Source organism: Athene noctua, chromosome 1 (assembly GCF_965140245.1).
Source record: "Athene noctua chromosome 1, bAthNoc1.hap1.1, whole genome shotgun sequence".
Taxonomy (NCBI): Eukaryota; Metazoa; Chordata; class Aves; order Strigiformes; family Strigidae; genus Athene; species Athene noctua.
In genome coordinates, this window is record NC_134037.1 from 99,185,735 (window position 1) to 99,210,877 (window position 25,143).

The 25,143-nt window shown below is 37.4% G+C and overlaps 1 protein-coding gene across 1 annotated transcript in view; it reads left to right on the forward strand.

The window, feature by feature from the left end:
• The window catches only part of SRBD1 (S1 RNA binding domain 1), a 132,247-nt gene that overhangs the window by 105,650 nt on the left and 1,454 nt on the right, over positions 1-25,143 (forward strand). Inside the window, exons 19-22 of the mRNA XM_074925888.1 lie at positions 3,472-3,578; positions 6,156-6,332; positions 9,016-9,168; positions 21,773-21,957. Coding sequence (XP_074781989.1) covers positions 3,472-3,578; positions 6,156-6,332; positions 9,016-9,168; positions 21,773-21,957 — 622 coding nt within the window. The remainder of the gene's footprint in view (positions 1-3,471; positions 3,579-6,155; positions 6,333-9,015; positions 9,169-21,772; positions 21,958-25,143) is intronic.

A 25,143-nucleotide genomic window follows, 5' to 3' on the forward strand; every position in this document is an offset into this window, starting at 1 on the left:
GTTCCACAGATAAAGACAGTTAAGATATTCTGATTAAAAAGGAGAGACAGTACTTAACAGTTCTAGCAGGGACACCCTTGTGTATAGGGATGCATTCAGAGTTAGTGTTAATATGAACGTGTTTTATTATATCTGGAAGAATTTGCAGAGGATCAACTGAATCAATGATCTGCCACAGTGGTGTGTGGAGAGGTTGTTGGAGGCTGTGAGACACAATTCTGCTTAAGCACACTTTGCAAGTAGCCTTGCATGTTGGACTTGGGCTTTATTTGTGCAGGTTTTATTCTGTTGTGCTTAATGCAAAAGTTGTGAGGGATTCCTGTCTTTACAGACATGTTGTAGCAAATTAGTATGGAAGTATGTGTGCTTCTAATAGTGTCTGAATAATCTGATACCACTCCAGGGCATATAAATAGTACATAGAAGTATGTAATATCATCTAACCTCTGATATTTGAGAAGAATTATTGGAACACTGGAAAACGTACTTCACTGTAAACGTTTCTGAAGCATGACCTGTTAGCAGTAGGAAGTCTTGATAATGGTATTGGGATAACAATGTTTTTAATTAACTACTTTTAGAAACTAAATTCATAACACTTCTTTGTGCTTTGAATCAATGTAAAGAATGTAGAATTTTCTTCATCATAGCAAAAGGAAGCTGTGATACTCAGCGGCTGCATCTTTGGAGGCAGATCTGCTGTCTGGAAAGTTTTCCTAGTGTTTGCAACTTATCCATTCAGCTAGTAAATGCTGTTCTTACTTCTGTGAGGTATTGGAAGCTTGAGGATTGTTTTAGCCATGCTGTCTTATGCTTATCCTGTTCTGTCACATCTGCCCATTCACTTTATCTTTGCCTTCACATAAGGGCTGTGATGTCCATTCCAAGTGGTACAACTCTTATGTGGTAATGGTAATAAAGAACAACTTGTGCATGTCTTGGTTTTTAGTGGTGATTGTTAAGCAACAATGAAGTTAAAGGATTAAAATTGTCTTTGAGAGACCTGAGAACTTCTTGTCTTCCTGGCAAAATAAATAGTTGAATATTACAGTTTCTCCAAATTGTGTGTGCTTTATCACGTGAATTTTGCACAAACTATTGCATTCACAAACAAATCTTCAGAGAAATGCCAACTTTGCGTTTTAAACTGAAGATATATGAGCCACTGGTCTGTCTTCCACTAGCAGAGGTATTTCAGAATGCTTACCCTTTGACTGGGATACATCCTTTCCTTGTTTTGAGGGGAGCAGACTGGAAATAAACTCTGCTGAGTCAAGTCTCTTCCAAATAAATGCTTAGAAAGATTAGGCCAGATCTGTAGATTACCTGCTTTGCTACACTCTGTGCTGTAAGGCATTGTGGAGACAATGATGAATGTCTTAGTTCTGAATCATGTAACTGCATGTTATTCCTTCCGAAGAAATAACGTCTTAAGGAATGAGTCTGAAACCTAGTGAAACAGCAGACTACCCAGCACTCTGCCACAGAGTCTATATTCTGAGTAGTTGTTTTAGATCAAGACTCTTTTAGAGGTGGCCAAGAACAACTACAGTTAATGAACTTAATGTAACTTGTGAAACTATATGCTAATTACCTTCCAAGCACCTTGGAGTCAGTAGCATTTCCTAAAAGCAGAAGGAGATTTTGAATATTCTGCATTTTTTTCTCCTTTGACTTTCTCTGTTATAATGAAAAAAAAAAAATTGTTAAATTAGTATTTTTATCTTAATTTTTAATTTGTGATTCATCATGGAAAATCTAGACCAGTATTTGGCAGCTGTACTTGGCAAAGAAGAGAAAATGTGAGTGTTGTTTCTGAACAATTTTGTTCTGGTTCTTGTACTCTGTTACATAAATGCATCCTTGCATAAGGGTGTGTGTGAGTTGGAAGCCTCTAGCTCTAGTACATTACCCAGCTGATGGCAGGAGGAGGGAATATTTAAAACATCCTTACTAAGAGAAGCTGCCTCTTCAGAAAGTCAGAATAACAGAAACATAAGACTTAAGGGTGTATGGGTTTTGTTTATTTTTATTTTTTTTTATTCAGAAAAGAAGCCATTGTGTTGTAGTAGCAACACATTAGTAAGTAGAAACTAACATTTGATCTGCAAAGTGTGCAAGTAAATTTTGTGGTTGTGAGGCCAAGACTGTGTGCAGATGCCAGTACTTATGCATATACATGGATTTTTGCATGCAAACTTCATATAGCAGGAGTAATGTTAGCAAAATTTGCACTTCCTGTTTGTAAGTAACTTTGTTATGTGTTGCATCATGAAAATACATCACCTTACGGTACCCCTGAAATGAGGGGGCTGTGAAGTATGTTGCCGTAAGTTTTATCATTGTTTCAGTTGTTAACCACTACTTCATGAACTACCAATATTAGTAGATTGGGATTGATGCTGTTGGCACGTTAAATTTAACTGTGAATTCTTTAGAAGGTTTGAATGGCTTAGAAGGTGAAACAAAGTAGTGGATGAAGCGTTTGGTGTCTTGGCTTGAATCCAGCTTGATGTCCTAAATTAATGCATCACGAAACCACAACAGATCAATCCAGATTTACATGAGTGACGTAGAGCCCTGAAGCTAAGCTAACATAGTGATTGAATTAGCTCCTGCATTTAGAGAGGCTTCTCCCTCCAGGTCAGACTTCTAAGCACTGATGGGCTTGTATGTAACTAGCAGTTATAGATTGAAGTATGCCTACATTGTGGAGGAAAAGAAATCTTAGAGCTTCAGAACTTTGACAAGTGTGACTGATTTTCTTTTAGCAGGAAAGAGAAGGGGGAAACACTATCAACAATAATGGAAAAACTGGAAGAATTTCCATTAGTGGTGCTTCAGTCAAGGACCTGCCAATCTTCCCAGAAATATCTGTTCAAAATCTGAAACATTTGTTGCTGCGGGGCTGATACGTACCTTATGTACTGCCCACCCTCATACAATACCTGGCTTGTTCTTTTAGTAAATAACTGTACTGTAGCATGATGCTCATAAATAGGGCAATTTTGCAAACATTTGTGTGTGCAGGTGCAAGACTACAGCATCTGCAATTTTTTTTCTCTACCTTATTTTAAAAATATTGTCTTATTTTTAATAAAACATATTATAGGTGAATAAAATGTCAGATTAAAGATAAGACATAGTAATGCTTCTGTTCATCCACTACTTTTAAGTAATGATTATGTGTTTAATATAGCTTGGTTTTTACTGTATTTTTTTAATAACTATTTCTCTGCATCATGTAATGTGAAGAGCGCCTTATTCTGTGGATTTATATCATGATAAAGGTGTTGCAAAGAGATACTGGAGTACTTTTAAAAATATGTTCTACAGTTTGTTTTTAACTGGTACCCTCATAAGATTTTGATAAATTCCAGCAACTATTTTATTAATGTTAGTATTGTTTGCAGTTCTTATTTATGTACACTTCAATATTTCAGTAACCTGATATCCACTTTTGTTTCTCAGCATGATGTATCACAGACTTTGCTCAAAGCAACACTGGACAGTGTGGTTGAAGAGTGTGTCAGCTTTGTAGGAGTTGATATTAACATCTGCTCAGAAATACTATTAAGGTGAGTCAAACATTTTCCTATTCCAGTAATTACATGGCTCTGGATCACAGAGTCTCTGTTTAGTCTGCCATCTGACTCAAGCTCAGCTGGAGCAAATGGCTCTTGTGTTAAACTTCCAATTACATGAAAGTGACATATTAAGACACTATTTCACTGGATCATTAAGAGTCAGTTTTTAAGGGTTATTGTGATTCTCCAGAGTAAAACTATTCTTTGGGGAAAAATATTTAAAATTTTTGAGCCAACACTGCAATTTTAGAAAAACTTTTTATAATTAATTTGTATTTTTACACTGAGAAAGGGATTTTCAAATGTACTTTTTGTCTCTCAGAAGGTATTTTTATAGGTACTTCTAAGTGGAACAGGTTGTAAAAGTTGGGCGAGGAAAGGCAAAAAGGAAAGATTTAAGGGGAAACTGGTGAAAAGTGTATCCCTTTTTACTGTATTTTTTTTAAGTAATTATGCCACATTTACTTGGAAAATCTTCTGAATTTATTTCTCTTGGTTAGGAAATAAAGCTCATTCTCTCTTGGGTGTGTAGAATTCAGAATTATTTAGCTGAAAAGCTTCTCAGAAGAGCAGAAGTGTTGCTGTCATCCTCTGTAGTAGGAAGGGAAGAAAAAGAATGTCCATAATCTTGGTAGTGGCAATTATATTAAGTATCAAAGTTAGGAAAAATGTATTCCTGCTAACTCTGTATTTATTTTTAAAAAACACCTTATAATAATTTATTGAAAACATCTTTCCATGTTTTGAAAGAGGCTCTATTTCTGGTTTTGTTTTTCCATTTTCTTTTCCATATTCTTTTTCTGTATATATAATCCTTGGTCTGACTCCTGATTTACCTTTTGTCTTACCTTCTTTCAGATTTAGATCAGCTATTAGTAAGAACACAAGCAGTATCTATTGGTAAATGAGGCTGACCAGCTTTCCTTCCATGAATAAAAGCCTACTTGAGTAAGTGCAGTGGTTGAGCACTGTCAACCTTCTGCAGGGTGCAACTATATTGTGCATTTCAGCATGGGGCACTAGACAGAGGTGCTACTGTGTCTCCACAAAACTGTGAATGTGAAGTGACACTGTCCGGTCATGGTTACAGGTGGTAACCATGTTGCCTAAGTACTTTGGTCTAATTAACCTGGCTTATGATGCATGTGCTGCGTCAAGTTCTGGATCTAACTTGATCCTTAGCAGTTCAATTCAGCTGTTCTGTGCAGATGCAGTCAGTCTTAAGTTTCCCTCACATGTGCAGTGTATGAAATTGTCACCCTAGCTAGGGTATACCGTGAGTAGGGCTTTCTGATGCATCAAATAAACTTCTTGACAGATATTGCACATGGAAGGATTGACAATGCTACAGTACTTGCGTTACTGCTGAGTACCGTGCTTGAAATACGAGATCATCGGTGGAAAATTCTGTGAACTCTGTATCACGTTCCTTTGTCAGTGTAAATAAGCTGGATTTCATAAAGTTTCTAAGAAATTTTTGGAGAAAATTCCATTCCTAATGGTTAATATTTTGTCTGTAGTTAAAGGTGTGTCTTTGCAATTTAATTCTGAGGTTTTACCACCTTTGGATTATTTTTTTAACTTTTGAGGATGAGAGTAAAGGAAGGATTTTTTTGTTTCAGGTTTTTTCCCCCTGATTATTGACTATTCTTGCCAGGTTTGCTGGTGGTGTTTTTCTAGAATCAGCCCATGCCATTCCACAAACAGATCACAGTTGCTGTTGACTTAAAGCAATGGCATCTGATATATAGAGTCAGATGGGTGACATTTCCTTCTCTAGTGCCAGGAGTAGCTGCCCGCCACAGCTCTTTTCCCTCTTTCTATGATTAACATACTCCATACACAGAAAGTTGTACTCACATGTACATACAGAAAATGTGCAGCAAACCCACTGCTTCCTGAAGAAACTTTGCTAACTGCAGTTGCACTTCACAGGTAAGTTTTTTGCCAGATCCGAGTTGCCCTCAGAACAGCTCATGCAGCCTGTTCCCAGCTGCTCTTTTATCTCAAGAGCCAGCTGAGAGAAAATGAACAAGCTGTGTGGATCTGTTAAACTGTCAGGAAGGCAAGAAACTCACAGCCACTCTCCTGCATAGCAGGCATCAGCCCTTCATGTTGGGGCAAGGTGTTGTGGTACCATTGGAAGAGAATAGCTGAAAAAGGGGCTGTTTTCACAGGAACAATTTATCTGTCCTGAACCCTCCTCCCACATCGTTTCCTGAAGAGGGCGGCTGGGGGCAGGCCGTAAGACATGACAAATTGAATTGGCATTACAGAAATAGCCAACAGATCGTAAATTACACATCCCTGGCTTACTAGTTAGCTATGTGCAGAACCATATTGCTGTACTAAGTTTTATTGACTTGAGTGGATTCCTTCCACAGAGCGAAGAGAAGGGATCCTTTTTCAGATATGCCTTTGGTCTGAGAGTCTATTTGCAAATTTCTTAGCCTTCTTTAAGTTTTGTAAACCAGATTTTCTATGGTAATGTGTATCCTTGTAATGGATAGCACTTGTATTAATGACTGTTCAATGCTAATAAGTGTATTCTTTAAACTTTTCTCGTAGACACATTGCAGGACTGAATGCTAACAGGGCTAAAAATATAATTGAATGGCGAGAGAAGAATGGACCATTTATAAACCGCGAACAGCTCAAGGAAGTTAAGGGTCTGGGTCCCAAATCCTTCCAACAGTGTGCTGGCTTCATCAGATTCAATCAAGAATATATAAAGACCTTCTGCGGGTAATAGAAATATTAGCTATCTTCACTAAATTATCCAAAATAATATGAGAAGTCTTTTTCCCCTTCTCTGTTTCATATTCAGACTTGAGGAATCCTAGACCCTTGCACTCTGAAAGACATCTTCCCAAGTAAACTTCTTGAAATCAATGGTTGACGATAGTTCTCTCTCTGAATAATCAGGGCTTATTAGCCTAGTACCCTCAGTCGGGGTTTCAGTAAGTGTTTAGTTACAAATTCTGCCACTGAATTGGTAGAAGAAATTTGGCATGCAGTTGTGTCATGATCTGAGATGTTAAAGCCTCGGTCTTGTGTTTCAGGCATAATTTAGAGATTTGTAAATTTGTTTTAATGTGGTAAAGGTTACTCTGCAGAATATGATGGTAGTAAAGTAGAGTGGATTTTCGGAGAGTTTAAATTCCATTACCTGGAGAGAGAAAGTTGAATAGCTGCTGAGGCTAAACTCTGTGCTATACTCCTGTGCCTAGCAAGCATGATGTGACTGCCTTCTGTCTCAAATACAGGAGGCACTATCCCAAGTCCAGTTTGTCAACAGTGGGTCATCCTTTTCTTTGTCATCTCATTCCCTGTTTCTGTACCAAGCCTTTCCCTTTTGAAACCATTCACTGTGCTCCTCCTGACCTGAAATCCTTCCTCTCCACAACTGAAAGTGCCCTTTCTAGAGTAATGTCTCTTCTGCCTTTCCCTTTTCTCCTTCCAACATAAAGAACTAAGAAAGGGCACAGTGGTAACACCATCCCCACCCCTTTGCCACTGACTCTTCTCAGAAAATATTTTCCTGGGAAGCACATGCTATTTTTTTTGCCAAACCAATGCTCAGAAGCAATACTGTATTCCCAGTTGCTGCTGGCCAAACAGCACACACGTAACTTCCAGGCAGGAGGTAGGCACATTAAGACTGGCTTACTGCCTGGGTGGAAGGTATACAGATTGGTTGCCCATCTGGCAGGGAGACACATGCTGCAGGCCAAATGGTGCGCACTGTAAGCACCAGAAGACCAAAGAAGTTGCTTTCAAGGCTGTAGATGATCGATAGGTCTTACACTGTACAGATCTGTTTTAGTGAATGCTGCAATACAACAGAGGAAGAAAAGGCTAATGCCTTTTTTTTTTTCCCAAAAAAGTACACTGGTGAAATGTTTAAGAACATTGTTTTGGGATTTTTTTCCTTGCTGGAGCATGCTTCCGATGTTAGTCAGATTCCATAAAACTTGAGAACACTGTATAACCTGAGAAATCTGCTATAACTTTGGAGTTTGAGGCCAAAATAAAGTTCTAACACCATCACCTCCACAACATTTCTTGTGGGCCTGGGTGACAGAACCAAAGATTTTTGAAATGGACTTGAGAAGGTTTCATTTTTGTTCTCTTTAATCATATTGATGGTTGTAGTGCGCTGCATGAATTAATTTTTGTGCTTTGTACTTGTTAACAAATAGTGGTTATTTCAAAAATTGATACAAAAAGAGAAAGTTATGTCTCCATTTCTGCTGACAATTAATGCCTAGGTAGAGCCCAAAGTGCAAGTGCTAGTTCCGAGACTTTCACTGGGTTCTCTTTTGTCCTGCAAAAGCAGGAACCATTTGTGAATGTAGGAAACAAAAACAAACAAAAAAAGAGGCAAGAAGGGAAACTTTGCCAGTAGGAGTCATTTGATGCCTTTATATTGCATGTATGTACATCCTGAACATATTTTACTTAAGGGAAACTTTAAGGGAAGAAGTGTGACAGTTGTAAATATGCTACACACACGAAGATAGATCTCTTTCTCTCCTGTATTCTGTAAAGTTCTACCAATGTGGGCAATCTGTTCGTGGATCTCTCTGAGACTTTGGAGCTTTTTCATTATCTAGAGATAAAAAAAAAAAGACCAATCCAAATGGTAACTGAAGCTAACTGATTAGGAGTCAGTAATGTATTCACTAAGTTTTAAGGAAAGCTGTATTAAGATACTTTTATGAAAATAGTTTATCAGTTCTGAAATAGTGATATATTTGACCTTTAGCTTTCTTCTGTTCTAAGCAAATCTCAGTCTGAGTTCTTCTGATTTGAAATTTTTCATATTTTGACCTGGCCCATATTTGAGCAGAATTCTTCAGAAATTTAATATAGGAAGTCAACAAATGTGATTTAAGGAGTTCTGATGTTTAAGCATTCACACACTTTCCATGTTCTGTAGATATGGTTAAGATGCAATTTGCTTACCTAAAGATGGTATGAATAGGAAATTTTTATTATACATTTTTTAAATTTAAAATTATTCAGACTATTACTCAACAGTCAAGTATGAAAGTATCCTCTCAAGATCTTTATCAAGTAGGTAAATGCGTTGTCCCGAGATGCTATCCAGATTGCAAATGATACAATAGGTTGTGTAGTGTTTTCTTTATAATCTTGTAATCATAAAGAAATTTTTATGAAGCCCAGAATCCCTTCCCAATGTTTGTTTCTATTTTAAATTCATTTATGCATACACTGGCATATTTATTTTTATGCTATATTTGTATTGTTAAGATTTACCCACCATGACCTTTTAGGGGATTAATACTTTTTTTTAGAAAAAAAAAGAATGAACATTATATACAAGTCTGATTGTGTTTTTCGTGTGTGGGCACCAGGCTAGGAATTCATTAAGAATGACACGTCCTTTTTTTATTTCTGACAGTAATAAGAAAACTGAACTTGGAAGTTATGCACTTTCGTCTAAAGCAGGTGCACAGGGTAAAAAGAAGAGTAAACCAACACCATATGCCTCACAACAGCCCAATCCTTTAGACCAAACTTGTATTCATCCGGAGTCTTACAACATTGCAATGAGGTAAGCAGTGAGAAAGCTTTTGAACCATTGACACTGTCAGCTTTCAAAATGAAAGTACTGATTTTTCTGACAACAACCTGCTCAACCTTTTGAGATAGGAATACTTGTATTAATTTGATGCTTTGTCCCCTTTCTTCAAGAAAAGGGTATGCTTCAGAAGTTCTTTACAACTGAAGGGTTTCAATTGGTGTATTTTACCTCTTGCATACATGCAAGTTTTTACTTTTTATTCTTGGAGGGTTTTTTTGGTTTTTGTGTTGATTTTCACTGAGGAAATCAATGAATTCTAAAAACTTCACCAGACTTTCCTTCCATGACCCTGTCGTCTTTATATCACCACTTAGCCCCACACTGAGGCCACTTCTCTCAATTTCCTTCTGTTTGCCAACTCTCTTTATGCCACATACTTTCAGTTTGGACTTTTCAGTTCACAAGGTGTGGAGACAAATAATTTTTTCTAAATGTCCAAAACCTGATTTTTTTCTTCTACCTTGCCTCCATACATTATGTAAAAGGCCATAACTAAAAAAATAATTTTATTTATTCTTAAAAATAATGTAATTTAAATGCCATACAAATTTCGTTAGTGGTATTTTAATATCTCTATATCACTAAGAACTGCTTTTACATTGTTGCTTATGTTCAGCATGTGCCAAACAAACTTTCTACTTAGTGAATTTTAACGACTAGAATTTGTTTATTTGTGTGAGCGTGCACACAAGTGGACAGACATACGTGAGCATGGTTCTTATTATGAGCTTTTAAATTCTGATATTGCGAGATGTAAAGATTAAGTGCCCAAACACATGAACACCATGGTGGTTTTACTAAGTGACCTTTGGCTAAAAGAAGAGAATAATTTTTCTATGGGTGCCTCTGGTTAGGGGATACTGCAGCTGCTAAATGCTAGTATAAGCTGTGATCTTTTCTATCATCAGCCCCGGCTGAAATTAGACTCTGCTTGTCCTCTTGAGAAAACATTATCTCCTACCATAAACTGGCATATATTTATTTTTTTAAGTGATTTGCAGTGAACAGGTTCTTTTCTTAAAATGTGCTGGAGTTAATTTCAACAGTAGCTAGATGCTTTAGGATTTTTATGACCTCTATTGAGAATATTATTCCTGGAGAAAGAGTCATGCTTCCTGTTTTATGAACAAAACCATCTTTAAGCCTCAGAGAGATGTGCTGAATTTCTGAACTCATGAAGCTTAAGTTTCTTAACTAAAAAAGTCTTACAGGACCTTGCATTTTTAGGACACCTTCCCTACAGTGTGTGCTCTGTTCTCTTTCCAGTAGAGACAATTGCATATACAGGTTCCTATGAATAGATCTGCATGTTTTCCTTCTGGTGGGCATGCAATGCACTTTTGTTTTCATCCTCGCCCTGCCAGTTTATTCTACTTTGGACCTGATTCTAGGGCCACTGTGCAATTGCCTGCTAGAGTCCGTGTTCTTTGAGTAGTGTGTAAGTAACTTTGGTTTCTCGTTTTTCACAACCAGTTCCCTTTTTTCTTATGCATCAGGATTTGTTACTAGTTCTCTGCCCTGTGCATAGCTGTGGAAAAAAACAGGCAGGGTCCTGATCTTAAAACAATCTTACATTAATAGGTAGCTTATAGGGTGAGGAAGCTTGGTCACTTCTACTGGAGATTATTCAGAGTAAGTCAATGTAATTTAAAAAAAAAATGGTTATTCAAAATTAATGTTGATTTTCAATATTGTATTTCATTCAATTTAAATATCCAGTAATCTGGATTTGGTTAATAGTCCATTTAGCTTTTCAGCACTAGTACACTAATAAAGTAATTGGTAGAAGTGTTCACAGTGTTACCAGATTTGCTTAAAGGCTCATTTGGAAAGATTGCTTTAGAGAGCAGAGAAGCATAGCCAGATAATGGTGGAATGCTACAGAAATTTATCTACGTACAGTACCATCACAGAGTTGGTCAGTAAATAAAGAATTATGACACCATTTCCAGAGCAGCACAGGTGACTTATATCTGGAGTGGTGAGTGGGATTATTAGTGCATATGGTAGCTCAGCTATTCACACAGAGTTGAAATTCTGGACACAATTTTAGCAGGTATGACAAATCATATAATCATGATTTGGAATTTGGCTGTGAACTGAGGATTAGCACTATTGGAGCTCCAGGCCTGTCAGTCTGACCTTGGTGCTGGGGAAGGTTATAGAGCAGATCATCTTGAGTGCCATCAAGCAGCACATACAGGACAGCCCCAGTCCTTGATCAGCCCCAGTCAGGGGGGTTTATGAAAGGCAGGTCCTGCTTGACAAACCTGATCTCCTTCTGTGACAAGGTGGCCGCTTAGTGGATGAGGGAAAGGCTGTGGATGTTGTCTACCTTGACTTTAGTAAGGCCTTTGACACCATTTCCTGCAGCATTCTCCCTGGAGAAACTGGCTGCTTATGGCTTGGATGGGTGTACTCTTTGCTGGATAAAAAAACTGACTGGATGACTGAGCCCAAAGAGTGGTGGTGAGCAGAGTTAAATCCAGTTGGCAGCCAGTCACAAGTGGTGTTCTCCAGGGCTTAGTATTGGGGCCAGTTCTGTTTAATACCTTTACTAATGATCTGGATGAGGGCATCAAGTGCACCCTCAGTAAGTTTGCAGATGACACCAAACTGGGTGGAAATGTTGATCTGCTTGAGGGTAAAAAGGGTCTACAAGAGGGATCTGGACAGGCTGGATCAATGGGACAAGGCCAATTGTATGAGGTTCAACAAGGCCAAGTGCCATCTCCTGGACTTGGGTCACAACAACCCCATGCAATGTTACAGGCTTGGGGAACAGTGGCTGGAAAGCTTCCTGGCAGAAAAGGACCTGGGGATGTTGGTCAACAACTAGTTGAATATGAACTGGCAGTGTGCCCAGGTGGCCAAGAAGAGCAATAGCATCCTGGCTTGTATAAGAAATGGCCAGCAGAACTAAGGAAGTGATCTTACCCCTGTACTCGGCACTGATGAGGCCATACCTTGAATACTGTGTTCAGTTTTGGGCCCCTCACTACAAGAAAGACATTGAGGTGCTGGAGCATGTCCAGAGAAGAGCAGCAAAGCTGGTGAAGGGTCTAATGAACAACTCTTGTGAGGAGTGGCTGAGGGAACGGGGGTTGTTTAGCCTGGAGAAAGGGAGGCTCAGGGGAGACTCTACCTGTCTCTACAACTACTTGAAAGGAGGTTGTAGTGAGGTGGGTATCAGTCTCTTCTCCCAGGTAGCAAGCGATAGGACGGGAGGAAATGGCTTCAAGTTGCACCAGGGGAGGTCTAGACTGGATTTTAGGAAAAATCTCTTTACCAAAAGGGTTGTCAAGTATTGGAACGGGCTGCCTAAGGAAGTGAAGTGGTTGAGTCACCATCTCTGGAGGTATTTGAGACATGTAGATGCAGTGTTTAGGGACATGGCTTAGTGGTGGACTTGGCCGTGCTAGTTTTACAGTTGAACTTAATGATCTTAAAGGTCTTTTCCAACCTAAACGATTCTATGATTTTTAAAAAAAAAAAAAAATAAAAAAATTCAGTATGTGTTTAACATCTGAACCAAAAGATAGTGGTTTGAGTCACAGGCTTATGCATGATTCAGAGAAGAGGGTGCCACCTATTGCAAAGCCAACACTGCTTAGAAGGTACCTTGCTGGTTCTTAAAATGTGCTCAGGGTCAAACTCGTTGGGACTTGGGGAGCTGCAAAGCTATTGCAGAAGTATGATGTGGTTACAGAGCAGTGTTACCTGTCATGTCATTTCTCTTTGGCTAATGTAATTACTTTAAAGTAAGCTTCCAGCTCTGCCAGTGTTCTGTTTCTCACCAAACACTTTGCCTTCCTAGACTGAATTTTCAGGTGAAGTATTTAGATTCAAGAGTGTCTTGTGGGTATTGTACCGTACCCTTTTTTAATGCAAAAGAATATCAGTTGATATCAAAACAAATATAAAAACACAGTAACAATATCTGCTAATGGAACACCAAAACTAATGAGTGTAACATCTGTTTCTGTAACTGAATCAGTCTTTTCTGTTTTCTTTGGGCTTTTCCTCTTTTGTCTGTTGTCTTATGTTTATGAGTATCTGTACACAGTTTGATGTGAAAAAAAAGTCTTGAAGTGCTTTCTGTGCTTTCTATGAATCTACTTTATGTTCAACAGTATTTTTCTTTTTCTTGCAATCAAAAGATAGTTTACTTGAAAGCTTGTTAAATATGAAGGTGGTAACTTTTATGGTATAGATTGTATTAACATACAGTAGCTTGATATCACAAAACGGTGTGGGGAAGGGGCAAATATATCTAATGTTTTTTCATTGCAAATAGCTGTTTGAAGAAAAGAAAATACAGCTCTGTAGAAAACTGCCAAAAGCCAATAAGTGTAGTATTAAAAATTGACACTGATTACATAAGGGCTAAATATAAACCAGACATCATCCCCTCAAGCAACTAATGCTATAATTTAACAATGATTATATATTTTAAATGACTTTTCAGAAAAACCCCGTATGAGCTGTTAAGCTTCTAACTTATGGAAATGGCTTTCCAAACCAATTTGCTGTCTAAATATGAATTAAGAGAAAATTTTACTAGGAATTCAGACTGCATGGAGGATTCAGTCCAAAGCTTACTGGAGCTGTTGACAAGTTTTATTCACTTTGATAGGCAGTGGATGAGACTGGGTTTGTCATTCCCTTTTGCTGAGCCTATGTTCATGAGAAAGCTTATGAGAGCCTGAAGATCAAATCATGTTCATGTTGTTGATTTGAGATATCTTACTGAAATTCAAAAGACTAGGTTTAAAACCTAGTTGATAATTTGTATAATTTAAGTTAATACACATAAGCAAAATTGTGACTGTTAGAAGTGGGTTAGAATCAGTATTTAATATATTTTAAAACAAAATAAATTTTAAAGGAGTTCTGTTGCTTTGCTGCTTTCAAAATATTTATTTCTTTCTTTTTCTGTGCTTACACATAACATTGTCAGGGACCATGTCAAGCTTACAGGTGGATCTGTGCTACCAAAGGGCAGAATCATTGTCTTGAAGATCGGCAGGTTTGATTCAAGACATCAGTATACAGTATTACATACCTCTTACCACAGAAATTGAAGTGAATGGAATAGATGCTGCATAAATGAGTCATAAAGGCTTCCTCATGCACTGTCTACCATATCTTGCCATGAGAAAGTAGTTTGTGAAAATTTTATTGTATTAAAAGTTTTTATGGGAAATTACATTTATTTTTAAAGAAAATAAGATGGTGATTTTTATCCACTGCTTCTATCCAAATTACCCAAAAGCAGCAGTCCACATTACAGATTTATGACATACAAAATTATCAGTTTTTAAAACAATGTTTTTGAGGGATAGAAGTTCACCAAAATTTGAAACCACTAATTTTCTTTTTCTGAACTGTTTTGTAGCTTGAAAGGCCAATCCATTAAAAAAAAAAAAAATTGGTTAAAAGAATTGCTCCCAAGTGGTGACTTAGGTTGCCAAGCTTTAGGCTGGAGCCAATTTTTATGGCTGAATTAGAAACCCCTGAAAAATAGGGTTTTTATAATGGAAACACTGATGTAATCTTTACTACAGTGGCACAAATGGTGCTGGTATGATTGATTTATGGCATTTAAACATCTTGACTTAAAATCTGTACAATTTCTGTAAAATAATTGGAAAACATCCTACTGGTGATTTAACACACTCTGCAGATCACCAAAATGTTTTTGTTCATGACTTCCACACTGTCAAGGTTTGGCTTTGTCATGTGCAGAGATGAAGCTTACAAACACCTCTAAATATTATGAATCAGAATTTCCCAAAAGTTAAATAAAAAAAAAGCAAACAAACTTTGTAGGCAGTGTATTTTCCTGCAAAGCAGAGCTGTGTTTTGAGTTTCTGAAAAGTCTATATGTGAAAACCAGTTTATAGTGGCAGAATCTTCAACATACAATTAATAAAACATGTAGAGCATATCCAATTTCTTGGTACATATTGTAAAAGAACTTCTAGAAAAAATGAGGAAATATTTAGGAAGTCCCAAGAAGTTACAACCAGGTTATGCTTATAAACCAAAATGCTGGAAAGAAAATGCAATGGTTTTCCTTTCTTGTATCACTCTGCTGGGTGCATTTGGTTTCGTATGACTGAATCTTAACATTTACTGATTTTTACTTAAATCTCATAAAAATGCTCTTTGTTAAGGGTTGGCACTCAGAATGTGTATTTGCTGCTCACAGATTACAGCATCTGGCAGACAGGTTGTATTTCAGTCTGACTTCGAAATATTTTACCAATATTTATAGAAGATCTAAAGGTGATTTAGCATAATGCAGGTGAGGATCTTCCTTGGCTAATTACCCAGGTTTAGGACTTTGATTGTTAGAGGATAGTACTGCTCACTGCAGTTGGTTCTGCCTTAGAAGTTTTTGACATACCGAGCAGAGTGACTTGCGGTCAAGATTCATGTCTCACCCTGCATTGGGTATTGATAATGCTGCTTGATGTCTCCAGGACTTCAAAATCTCAAGATGATTCAATAAAGCACTCATTCATGTGCTTATTCTTCACCAAGGTAAAACAATTGGATTTGATGTTCATTTCAGAAAAAGCATTTATATTGATAATATTTTATATTCTGTTGTAGATGAACTGATCATTTTTCAAGTATCTGTGGCATTTCTGCTACTCTTTACATGGGTGGAGGTAGCAGCTGATCTGTAGTATCTCAGTCGCTATGCTGAAAAGCTGTACTTTCTAGCTTTGAAGGCAAATATTGACATGTAAAAAAATGCAGAAGAAAAACTGCTGGTTAGGGAGAGACCACCAGAAGAAAGAGGAATTTCCCTCCTGCCCTTTATGGAACTGCACACTTGTCGTTTGATGCCATTTCCAGCTCTCTGCTGGGCTGGTTTGCTTCTGTCCAGGTCACCTAGTTGTCACTGAGCAACGGAGGCAATGCTTAAGGACAATAGAAATCAGGAAGGGAATAGTTACTTGGTATCATGTTTGAGCAATGAAAACAAGTTGTTGTGTTCTATTTAATGTAGCCTACATGTGAATATTTTACAGAGGATAGTTTTTACTGTGGTAGGATGCCTTTCCTTAAATTCACTACAAAGTCATCACAAACATCTTTTGTCCACTTCAGTAAGACTGTACTTGTATGTACACACACGTATGTGTGTTTATTCAAGCTATTTATTGTGCAAAATAATACTTTACTAAAAAGTGTTAAGTTCCTTTTTAAAAAGCCTAAAAAAAGTTAAGATTAGTAGATTAATGGATCTTTATGGCAATTTCCAATAGGAAATGACTAACCTGAATTAAGGAGAACACTTGCAAAAATAGTGCCATTAAGCCTGATAAATAATAGTTCATATTCATCACTTTAGAAGGTCAGTTCATTCACAGGTCTGACAATTTAGTAGCAGGCTTTTTAGAGGACATATTTTTGAAAGTTATCTTGTCAGTAAATAGAGGAGCAGAAAAGGCTTTCACTGCTAATTGCCATCTGATAAAGACATTTTATAACTTTTCTGTGCTGGAAAATATACAGTTAACAAGAATTATTAAAAGAATTTGGAAATAAAAAAAATTCTCCTGTTACCACTTGATTTATGGGTCTCATATTTATAGTGTATTTTTCATTTGTTGAAATTTTTGAAACCTACGTAAATTCCTACTGGTTGCATTTTTTAAAAAATTATGAAGGGGAAAAATTAACTTTTTTATGGAATGATCATCTTTAACTGTAGTACTAATTCTTTGTGGATAACTAATCATGTTTCACTATTTTATATCTCCGGTTACGCTTCAGTTATATATTGGTAGTCATGAAAACAGTTAACAACAGCGTGCCTAATGGTATGGTAGCAAGTGGCTACACTGCAGTGTAACTGTGTCTGAATTTCTTTTTTCATTTAGAAACTCATTGTTTCTTAAATTTCTACATCCAAAATGTCATAAACTGAGTGCTTTCTGGTCTTCTGCATGAAGTCAGATAATCTATCATATTAATAATTTATGCATTTGAGGAAAAACATATTGGTTAAATATTCTTATCTGGCTAAACCACATAAGTAGTTCTAAATATGTTTGAGACTTTAAGTTTCTGTGTCCAGCAACTAATTACAGAGAGTAATACACAGATATCGTTTGATGTATAATCTGCATCAGCAGTTGAAAATTGAGGATCGTATCACTAGTGAGAACAAGAACAGTCACCATCTGCATTATGCAAGTAATGCTTTTGCATTTCAAAACATTACTAAATGTCTGCATAATTTGTTTGCTACTGTCATGAATGTACATTTTACCTAACAAAGCACATGCTAATGCAAAGTTGTTTTTGTTTTCAGAGTGATTATGTTGCATTACCATTAATTCATGTGTGCACTGTGACAAGATGTAATGGTGTATCATGTTGCTCTAATGTAATGAATACAGTACTCCCAGCTCTTAAGTCGTGTTGCTGGAAATGATTACATAAAACAGAAATGACTGTGACTAAAACCCTTGCGAAGCTTTAGAACTCCTGCACGTGATAAGAAGGTTTTTGGGGTGTTTAAAGTAACTTCATAAAAACTTACTGAAGGCTTTCCTCAGTTTTGCTCTTTTCTGACTGTTTTTTTGCATTCCACTGAAATTTGCATTATCTTTAAGCATTGCAAGGGCTATGCTATAATTTTGTGCAGATGTGTATGTTAAGTGAACATGATGTGCTTATTTGTTACATTTATGCTACTTTTCTTTCTTTATCTGGGTAAGATGGATGAAATTATGTATTAAATAAAAACATCAGCCATGACCATTCTCTGCAGGTCCTATAAGACTGCAAAGATTACTTTTAAAACTAAGGTGGTTGCTCAGGTTTCTGAGTATCCTCTAAATCTCAAAACCATAAAACTTAAAGTCTCTAAACCAGCTAAATTTCATTCTGTTCTGACTCTCCTGACACTCTGGCAGCTTTTACCTGTGCCTTGAACAAAAAGTTTGTGATTCACTCAAAACACTCAACATTTGAGGAAATAAGGATAGTATATCTTATAAGAATGACCTCACTTCAGAAAGAAGTCTCATCTTTCCGATTTCCGTTTCTGTTAACTTTTAGGTTTTATCTTTTTAGTAGATAAACATAGCACTAGAACTACTGCAACATGTTGCTTAGTTCACATATGTAGCCAGGAAAATACTTGAAGGGCTTTCATTTTTGCACAAGATCATTCATGTTATGTTGTACAGCTGGAACTGTCATTTACAAATTGAGTAAGTGAGATATTTCAAAGGTTGTGGTGAGATAGTTTAGCATTATGAAGATAAAAATATGCATATTAAGGGAAACCTTTTTTTCCCCCCATAGCCATACCCCAGTCTTAATACTGACTAAATCCTTGTTTTCTGACCTTGGAATAACTATTGAAGGAAGTTGTTGGGTTGCTTTTTTAATAAGGAAACTAACATTCTTAGCAAAGACATTTTAAAATAGAAATGATCAATATAATGTGCCACTGCTCAGTCAGACATTTGTGCTTTATATTGATTTTTTTTTTTATTCTAAGTGCCCTTAGGCTATGTTTGAGTGAAAATGATACATTAAATATATAACTATATTCAATAGCATTTCTAAAACTACATCTGTATTTGCTAAACAATTGATTTTGATTGGATTTAATACATAAGTTTTACCAAAACCTAACCTAAAAAAGTAAGAATTTCTAAAAAAGAAATATAACGTTTCTATTAAAGATTTTTTTGTGTGTGTGTACGTGCGTGCTGGACCTTAATACAGTGTTCTGTTCTGCCTATAATATACATTGTAATTCTGAAATATTCTTAAACAAATACCTGATTTTTAGAATAAAATTAATTCTGCTGAGGTTGGTGGGACTTCTCATGTACTTAGACTTGGGCACATGTTTAAGCATCATTTGCAGGTGAACCCCAAATTTTATTCTGAATAGTAACCATGTTAAGATGTTTAAATAACTATAATTGATAACATAAGGCTCAAACCTAGCACCCTTGTCTAGATGGGGAATCCTTTTTAATATCAGATAAATACTTTCACTGGGATTTCCAGTAGGTGGGGGAGGCTAAGGAAGGAGTCAGGGGTGAAATAACTTTCATGAATAGTATTTGAGGGCTCAGGCACCTGGGGTTGTGTCCTGTTTTGGGCTGGTTTTCTTTCCAGCAGCCTGCATGTAGAGTGGGCATTCTGATTGCATTATTCACACATTTGACAGTTTCGTACATAACAGGAGTTCTTTTATACATCAGTGGCTGTTCCATGTGGTTGCACTTATTAGCAGCGAAACCCACCCTGTTATCGATTTACAAAGTGAATGCACTTCTGCAAAATCCTAATGGTGAGAAAATGTTGCTTGGTGGAGGTACTCCAGCTGAATTTCCATCTGAAGTGAAATAAAGCCAAGTACGTGAATGTCAGCAAACCTGTTTATAGGGGCGGGAGGTAAAGCATACATTATTTAGAAGGTTGAGTCATGAGGCTGGTCGGGTTTGCCGTGTTACATCTGGCACGTCAGTCAAAGCTGGGGCAGCTGCCGCCTGTCACTAGTGCTCTGGTGGGGCATTGCCTGTCCATTAGCATTAGCAGCCCTGAGGAGCTGTGTGAAGAGCGCTTTGCCTGCGCCTCCGCATGTTGTCTGTAGTACCATTGCAACCACTTCTAGTGCTCGTTTGAGACCAGGAGAAGATGGCTTCATAGAAGATATGATACTTTTCATATATAGGCTCTTATTAGAGAAAATATTTGAGTAATAGTAGTGCTTTGTGGTTAGTTTATGGAAAATAAAAATTTTAATTTAATATTCTAAACAATTTTGTGTCTGTGTTGGTATTTATTTTGTCTCAAAACCATGTCAAACTACTTTAAAAAATTACGTCAAAAGTTGAAGTACAATCAAAACAAAATTCAGTCAAACCTGAGATTATTATCCACTAAATCTAGATCCACTGAATCTATTCATTTTTTTTCATACATTTCCATGTGAAAGATCTATGTGCATTCAGAAAATTAATGTGAAAATTATATCTATCACTTTTAAGTGCAAATATATGTATTTGAGCTAACAGTACACATTTTTCCAAAAGAAATTTAATTTTGTATTTCGTTGCATATAGCTTTTTATTGCTCACCACCTGAAATAATGTCAGTTGGGTTCCTCAGGTCAAAGAAAAGAAAACAACAAGCCAAAAAAACACCCCACTGTGTCTCCTGCCAAAAGTAATAGTAGCCTCAGGTTTTGACAAAAGCACAGCATGTATTTTTGAGGGGGGAAAAGAGGTTGAGTACCAGGGACTTTTGCTTTCTAAGGGAGCTGGAATGTCAGACCAAGTGCAGGGCATGAATTTGCTAGTCAGCACTTCTTTCCTGGCTTGGAGTTTACACCTGTTGTGAAGTAGGGATAAGGACAGGAAGGAGGGATCTCTTTTAGGAATTTGGAAGGAATGTTTACTCAGACTCTTTTACCTGTCTGCTATGGTGGAGAACATGCAAAAAAACCCCATGTGCCTCCCCTCAACAATAAGGGACATGATAAAGCAGGGTAGAAGGGGCTTATTCTTGGTGATAATGCAGAGCAGGGCAGTGGGACAGATAACTGAAATGTTTACTGTGAAAATGACAAATTGCTTTATTTAGTACAATGTAACTCAGCTTCTGTGACCAGCATCCTCATTTTCATTGATTTATATCCATTAAAGACTTGTTTTGCACTTTTAAGTCCTTCAGTAAAATAAGGGCATCTATTCAGTGATAAATAAACATTGTCTACATCACTACAGGTAATAAGGACTAGGGTCTGTGCTTCTCAACATATGTGCCAACATTGCTGAACTAAAACCTCAGTGTGGTTTGGGTTTTTTGTTTTACTTTAAAAAAAATATCATAAATCAAGACACATTTATTTTAAAGTATTTCTTTTCAGCCTTTTTAGATGGCCATCCAAATTTGTTTCAATCTGCAACGTGTGTATGTGTGTGACAATAGGGAAGGATAAGGGTGTTTATGTTGTGTGACTGCTTTGACTTGATAATTTTCTTGTTTCTTAAAAACTAATTATTCTTAGTCATGAAGTTCATAGACAAGAGAAGTATTTTATGTCAAGTTTTTCTTAAATTTAGTTAGAGGTTCTTTGTATTAATTTAAGATTTTTAAATGTTCATTGTTGGTTTACTAAATTGCCATTCATTCTAATTTAAATGAGAGTGACAATGTAAATGACAGTATTGTAGAACTTTCATGGTAAAAGACATCTTTCAGTCATAAATTTGGTTTTAGCATGAGATTAAATAATCAGTCTGAAAAGTGATATACACTTTGAAATTTTGCTTCTAGTTTGTAATCTGTTCCAAGAGATGCATGTATGCAGATGGACTCTTAAGTTTCCATGTATGTGTCCGAGCAGTGATGATTTGAGACGATATGAACTTGGGAAACTGTTCACTGTTCATATTTTATTATTGGAAGTTTTGTTTGCACATCAATGCAAAAGTAATTAAACGCCCTAAATATAGCAACAGTTAAGTTCTCACGACAGGATGTTACAGATCTCTCTTTGTATCTTTGAACTTCCCAGGTTTTTGTCTTTCATTGGAGGAAATGCAAATGACATAGGAAAATCAGATATGCAGCAAAAAGTAAATGGAGTAATTCAAAAGGAAGGTCTGGAAGGCACAGCCAAAAGACTAAATACAACAGTGCACACGCTGCAGCTGATCATTGATGGTCTGACTCAGCCTGAAGGCTTTGACATCCGAACAGGTAAACCTTTGTTTTGAAGGTTGTAATCTCGGTTGATTGTTCTGTGTACTAGTTTTAAAACTGTCGTCTTCTTTTAAAGTCAGCAGTAGATTTGCATGGATGTATAACTCCATTTCTTTTCTCAGGCAAGGTAAAAACTATATCATAGTCAGATGTTTCTTTCCAGCTCCGTAGGTAAAGAGTGTGAATCCTGTCTTAAATCATGGCATTTTCAGCCATAGGAAGGGGAGTTGTATGGCTGTTAACAGATGAAATAGTTTCAATATGTTGACTCTATACTGATTAAATCTGTGTTGGCTCTCCATCACGGAGGGGAATGCTGAGACCAAGCTGAAACAGTAGTAATAAAGGTCTGTGGAGCAGTTACTGTAGTAGTGTGCAGTTCTGCTATTTTATTGCACTAGATCCTGGAGACAAGTGTAATTGGAGCACATGGCTCATGACCTACCTTGGTTAAAACTTTGCAGTAGTGCTGAACAGTTTGAGGTGGAGGGGAAGAAAGATGAGGTAAGCAATGAAGTAAAACATCTGGAGATGCTAGTGTTTAATGAAACTTACAGCTGGATTCTCTTACAACAGCAAGAGATAAAGGTAGGCAGCAAAGATGCAGGCTTAATAACAAATAATAAACTTATGCTTAAAAAACCTCAAACATACTTGTTCTCCTTTTTTGGATTCATCAGTAGCTACTTTGCTGATTTTATAAATGTTTCCCACTTGTGACCTTGAAAATGTGTATTTTCTATGTTTCCGTTTGTTCTGGTGGTCTCACATCTAAATTACAGTAGGAAAAACTATTAACGTATGAAGATATAAAAGCAAAAAAGAATCTTCAGTGGAAATATTCATGCTCTGCTGATCAATGCATCCAGTGTTGGTACAGACAGACTCCGTAACTGGAGTAGGCAGTCTCGTAGCCTGTTATAGTTGTAATTTATTGTCTTTGTAACCCTGCTAGTGACTGCCAGTGAGGAGATGCTTCCCATCTAACAGTGTTTAGACAAATTGAATGGTTTGTACTGTACCCTGATTAAGAAAATAATCTTGGTTTAAGATTCAATTCCCGTGTTGTTCCCAACAGTAGAGATGTGATGTTAGGGAACTGCAGATGAAGAGTAGCATTCCTATGTATCCTCTTAAATTTAATTTAAATTCTGTGTTGTTTATTTTTCCTGAATGATTTTAGTACAAAGGAAAATGGGAAGAATTATTTGGGAAAAGGGAAAGAAAAGCGTGGGTTTATCACACTTTCAAAAATCTTTTTCTGGCCAAGGTCTTGCAAGGCATTTCTTGCAAGAAATTCTTTTTAACATCAAAGTTGAACAGCTAATCAGGTAACAGTAATGGAGGGGAGGGTGGACAGACAGGTTATAACATTTAATAATATTCCCATAATTCCTCTGAGTCATCTTGTGCTCATTGCCCTGAATGGCTGTTTAGTTGCTTTTTTCATTGAAGTGCTACTGCACTTCAGTGTTACAAAAGGATTAGCCATTTTGGACTTGAGCACTTAGGTACATTCCTTCAGCAGAAAATTTGATGTCATTCAAAGCCTATCACTGCATTTGCCAGCTTGTGTACTCGATTGTGGTTTGATCATGTGGTGGATTGACCCTGCCTGGATGCCAGGTGCCCATCAAAGCTGCTCTATCACTCTTCTCAACTGGACAGGGAGAGAAAACATAATAAAAGGCTCATGAGTCAAGATAAGGACAGGTAGAGATCACTTGTCAATTATCATCACAGGCAAAACAGACTCAACTTGGGAAAAATTAATTTAATTTATTACCAGTCAAATCAGAATAAGATAATGAGAAAATAAAACCAAATCTTAAACACTTTTCCCTCATCCCTCTGTTCTTCTTGGGCTTCACTTTTCTACTGATTTTCTCTACCTCTTCACCATTCCTGAGCAGTGCAGAGGAATGGGGTTTGTGGTCAGTTCTTCACATGTTGTCTCTGCTGTTCCTTCCTTCTTGGGGAGGACTCCTTACACTCTTCCCCAGCTCCATTGTGGGGTCCCTCCCACGGGAGACAGTCTTCCACAAACCTTTCCAACATGAGTCCTTCCCATGGGCTGCAGTTAATGAACTGCCAGCAAACCTGCTCCAGCGTGGGCTCCTCTCTCTATGGGGTCACAGGTCCTGCCAGGAGCCTGCTCCAGCGTGGGCTTCTCACAGGGTCACAACCTCCTTTGGTCACCCACCTGCTCCGTTGTGGGGTTCTCCCCGGGCTGCAGGTGAAGATCTGCTCCCCGTTCACCTCCATGGGCTGCAGGGGCACAGCCTGCCCCACCATGGGCTGCTCCAGCACCTGGAGCACCTCCTTCCTGTCCTTCTTCACTAACCTTGGGGTCTGCAGAGTTGTTTCTCTCACATGTTCTCACTCCTCTCTTTGGCTATAGTTGCTGTTGTGCAGCAATTTCTCCCCCCCCCTCTTAAATACATTATCCAGAGGCACTATCATCATCGCTGATGGGCTCAGCACTGGCCAGCGGTGGGTCCATCTTGGAGTCAGCTGGCATTCGTTCCATCGGGCATAGGGAAAGTTTCCAGCTGCTTCCCATAGAAGCCACACCTGTAGCCCCCATGCTACTAAAACCTTGCCACTCAAACCTAATATCTATCCACAGCCTGGTGATGTTTTAGACTGATTGATTTCCAGTGCATTTTAGCTATAAATTTGTTTGGGCTGTATTTTATTTCTCAAAGGCAAATATAGGAAAATGTTTGCAATCCTGTTTGGTGATGCTCTCTGGAAAATCTCAGTCCTATTATATCTTGGAAAAGGTAAAACAGCAGTAGGAAGATGGTGAAATGGAAGTTGTTAAAATGGCTCAGAAGGGTTTTCTGCAGGAGTAGAAAGTGATAAGCAAGTAACAAGAGAGTTTAAAAGATCTATCTGTGCCCTTAAATGCAGAATGTGAACTTTACTATATTGGGGTATTACCCGCTTATAATCATGCACATTGGAATTTTAAGTTGTGTGTACAAAGGAGTTAGTGCTGTGATGTCATGGGAAGCACTTGATTGTGTAATGTCATAGTGCAGATGAGCAGCAAGTCTAAGAACAGTGCATTCGTTGACTTTTCTCTTTAGCATATGATGAGACTTGAGTATTCACCTTCCAATATAAAAATTTGTATAGAAATAGGATTTTATGTACAATTTATGTAGCTCAAGTAAG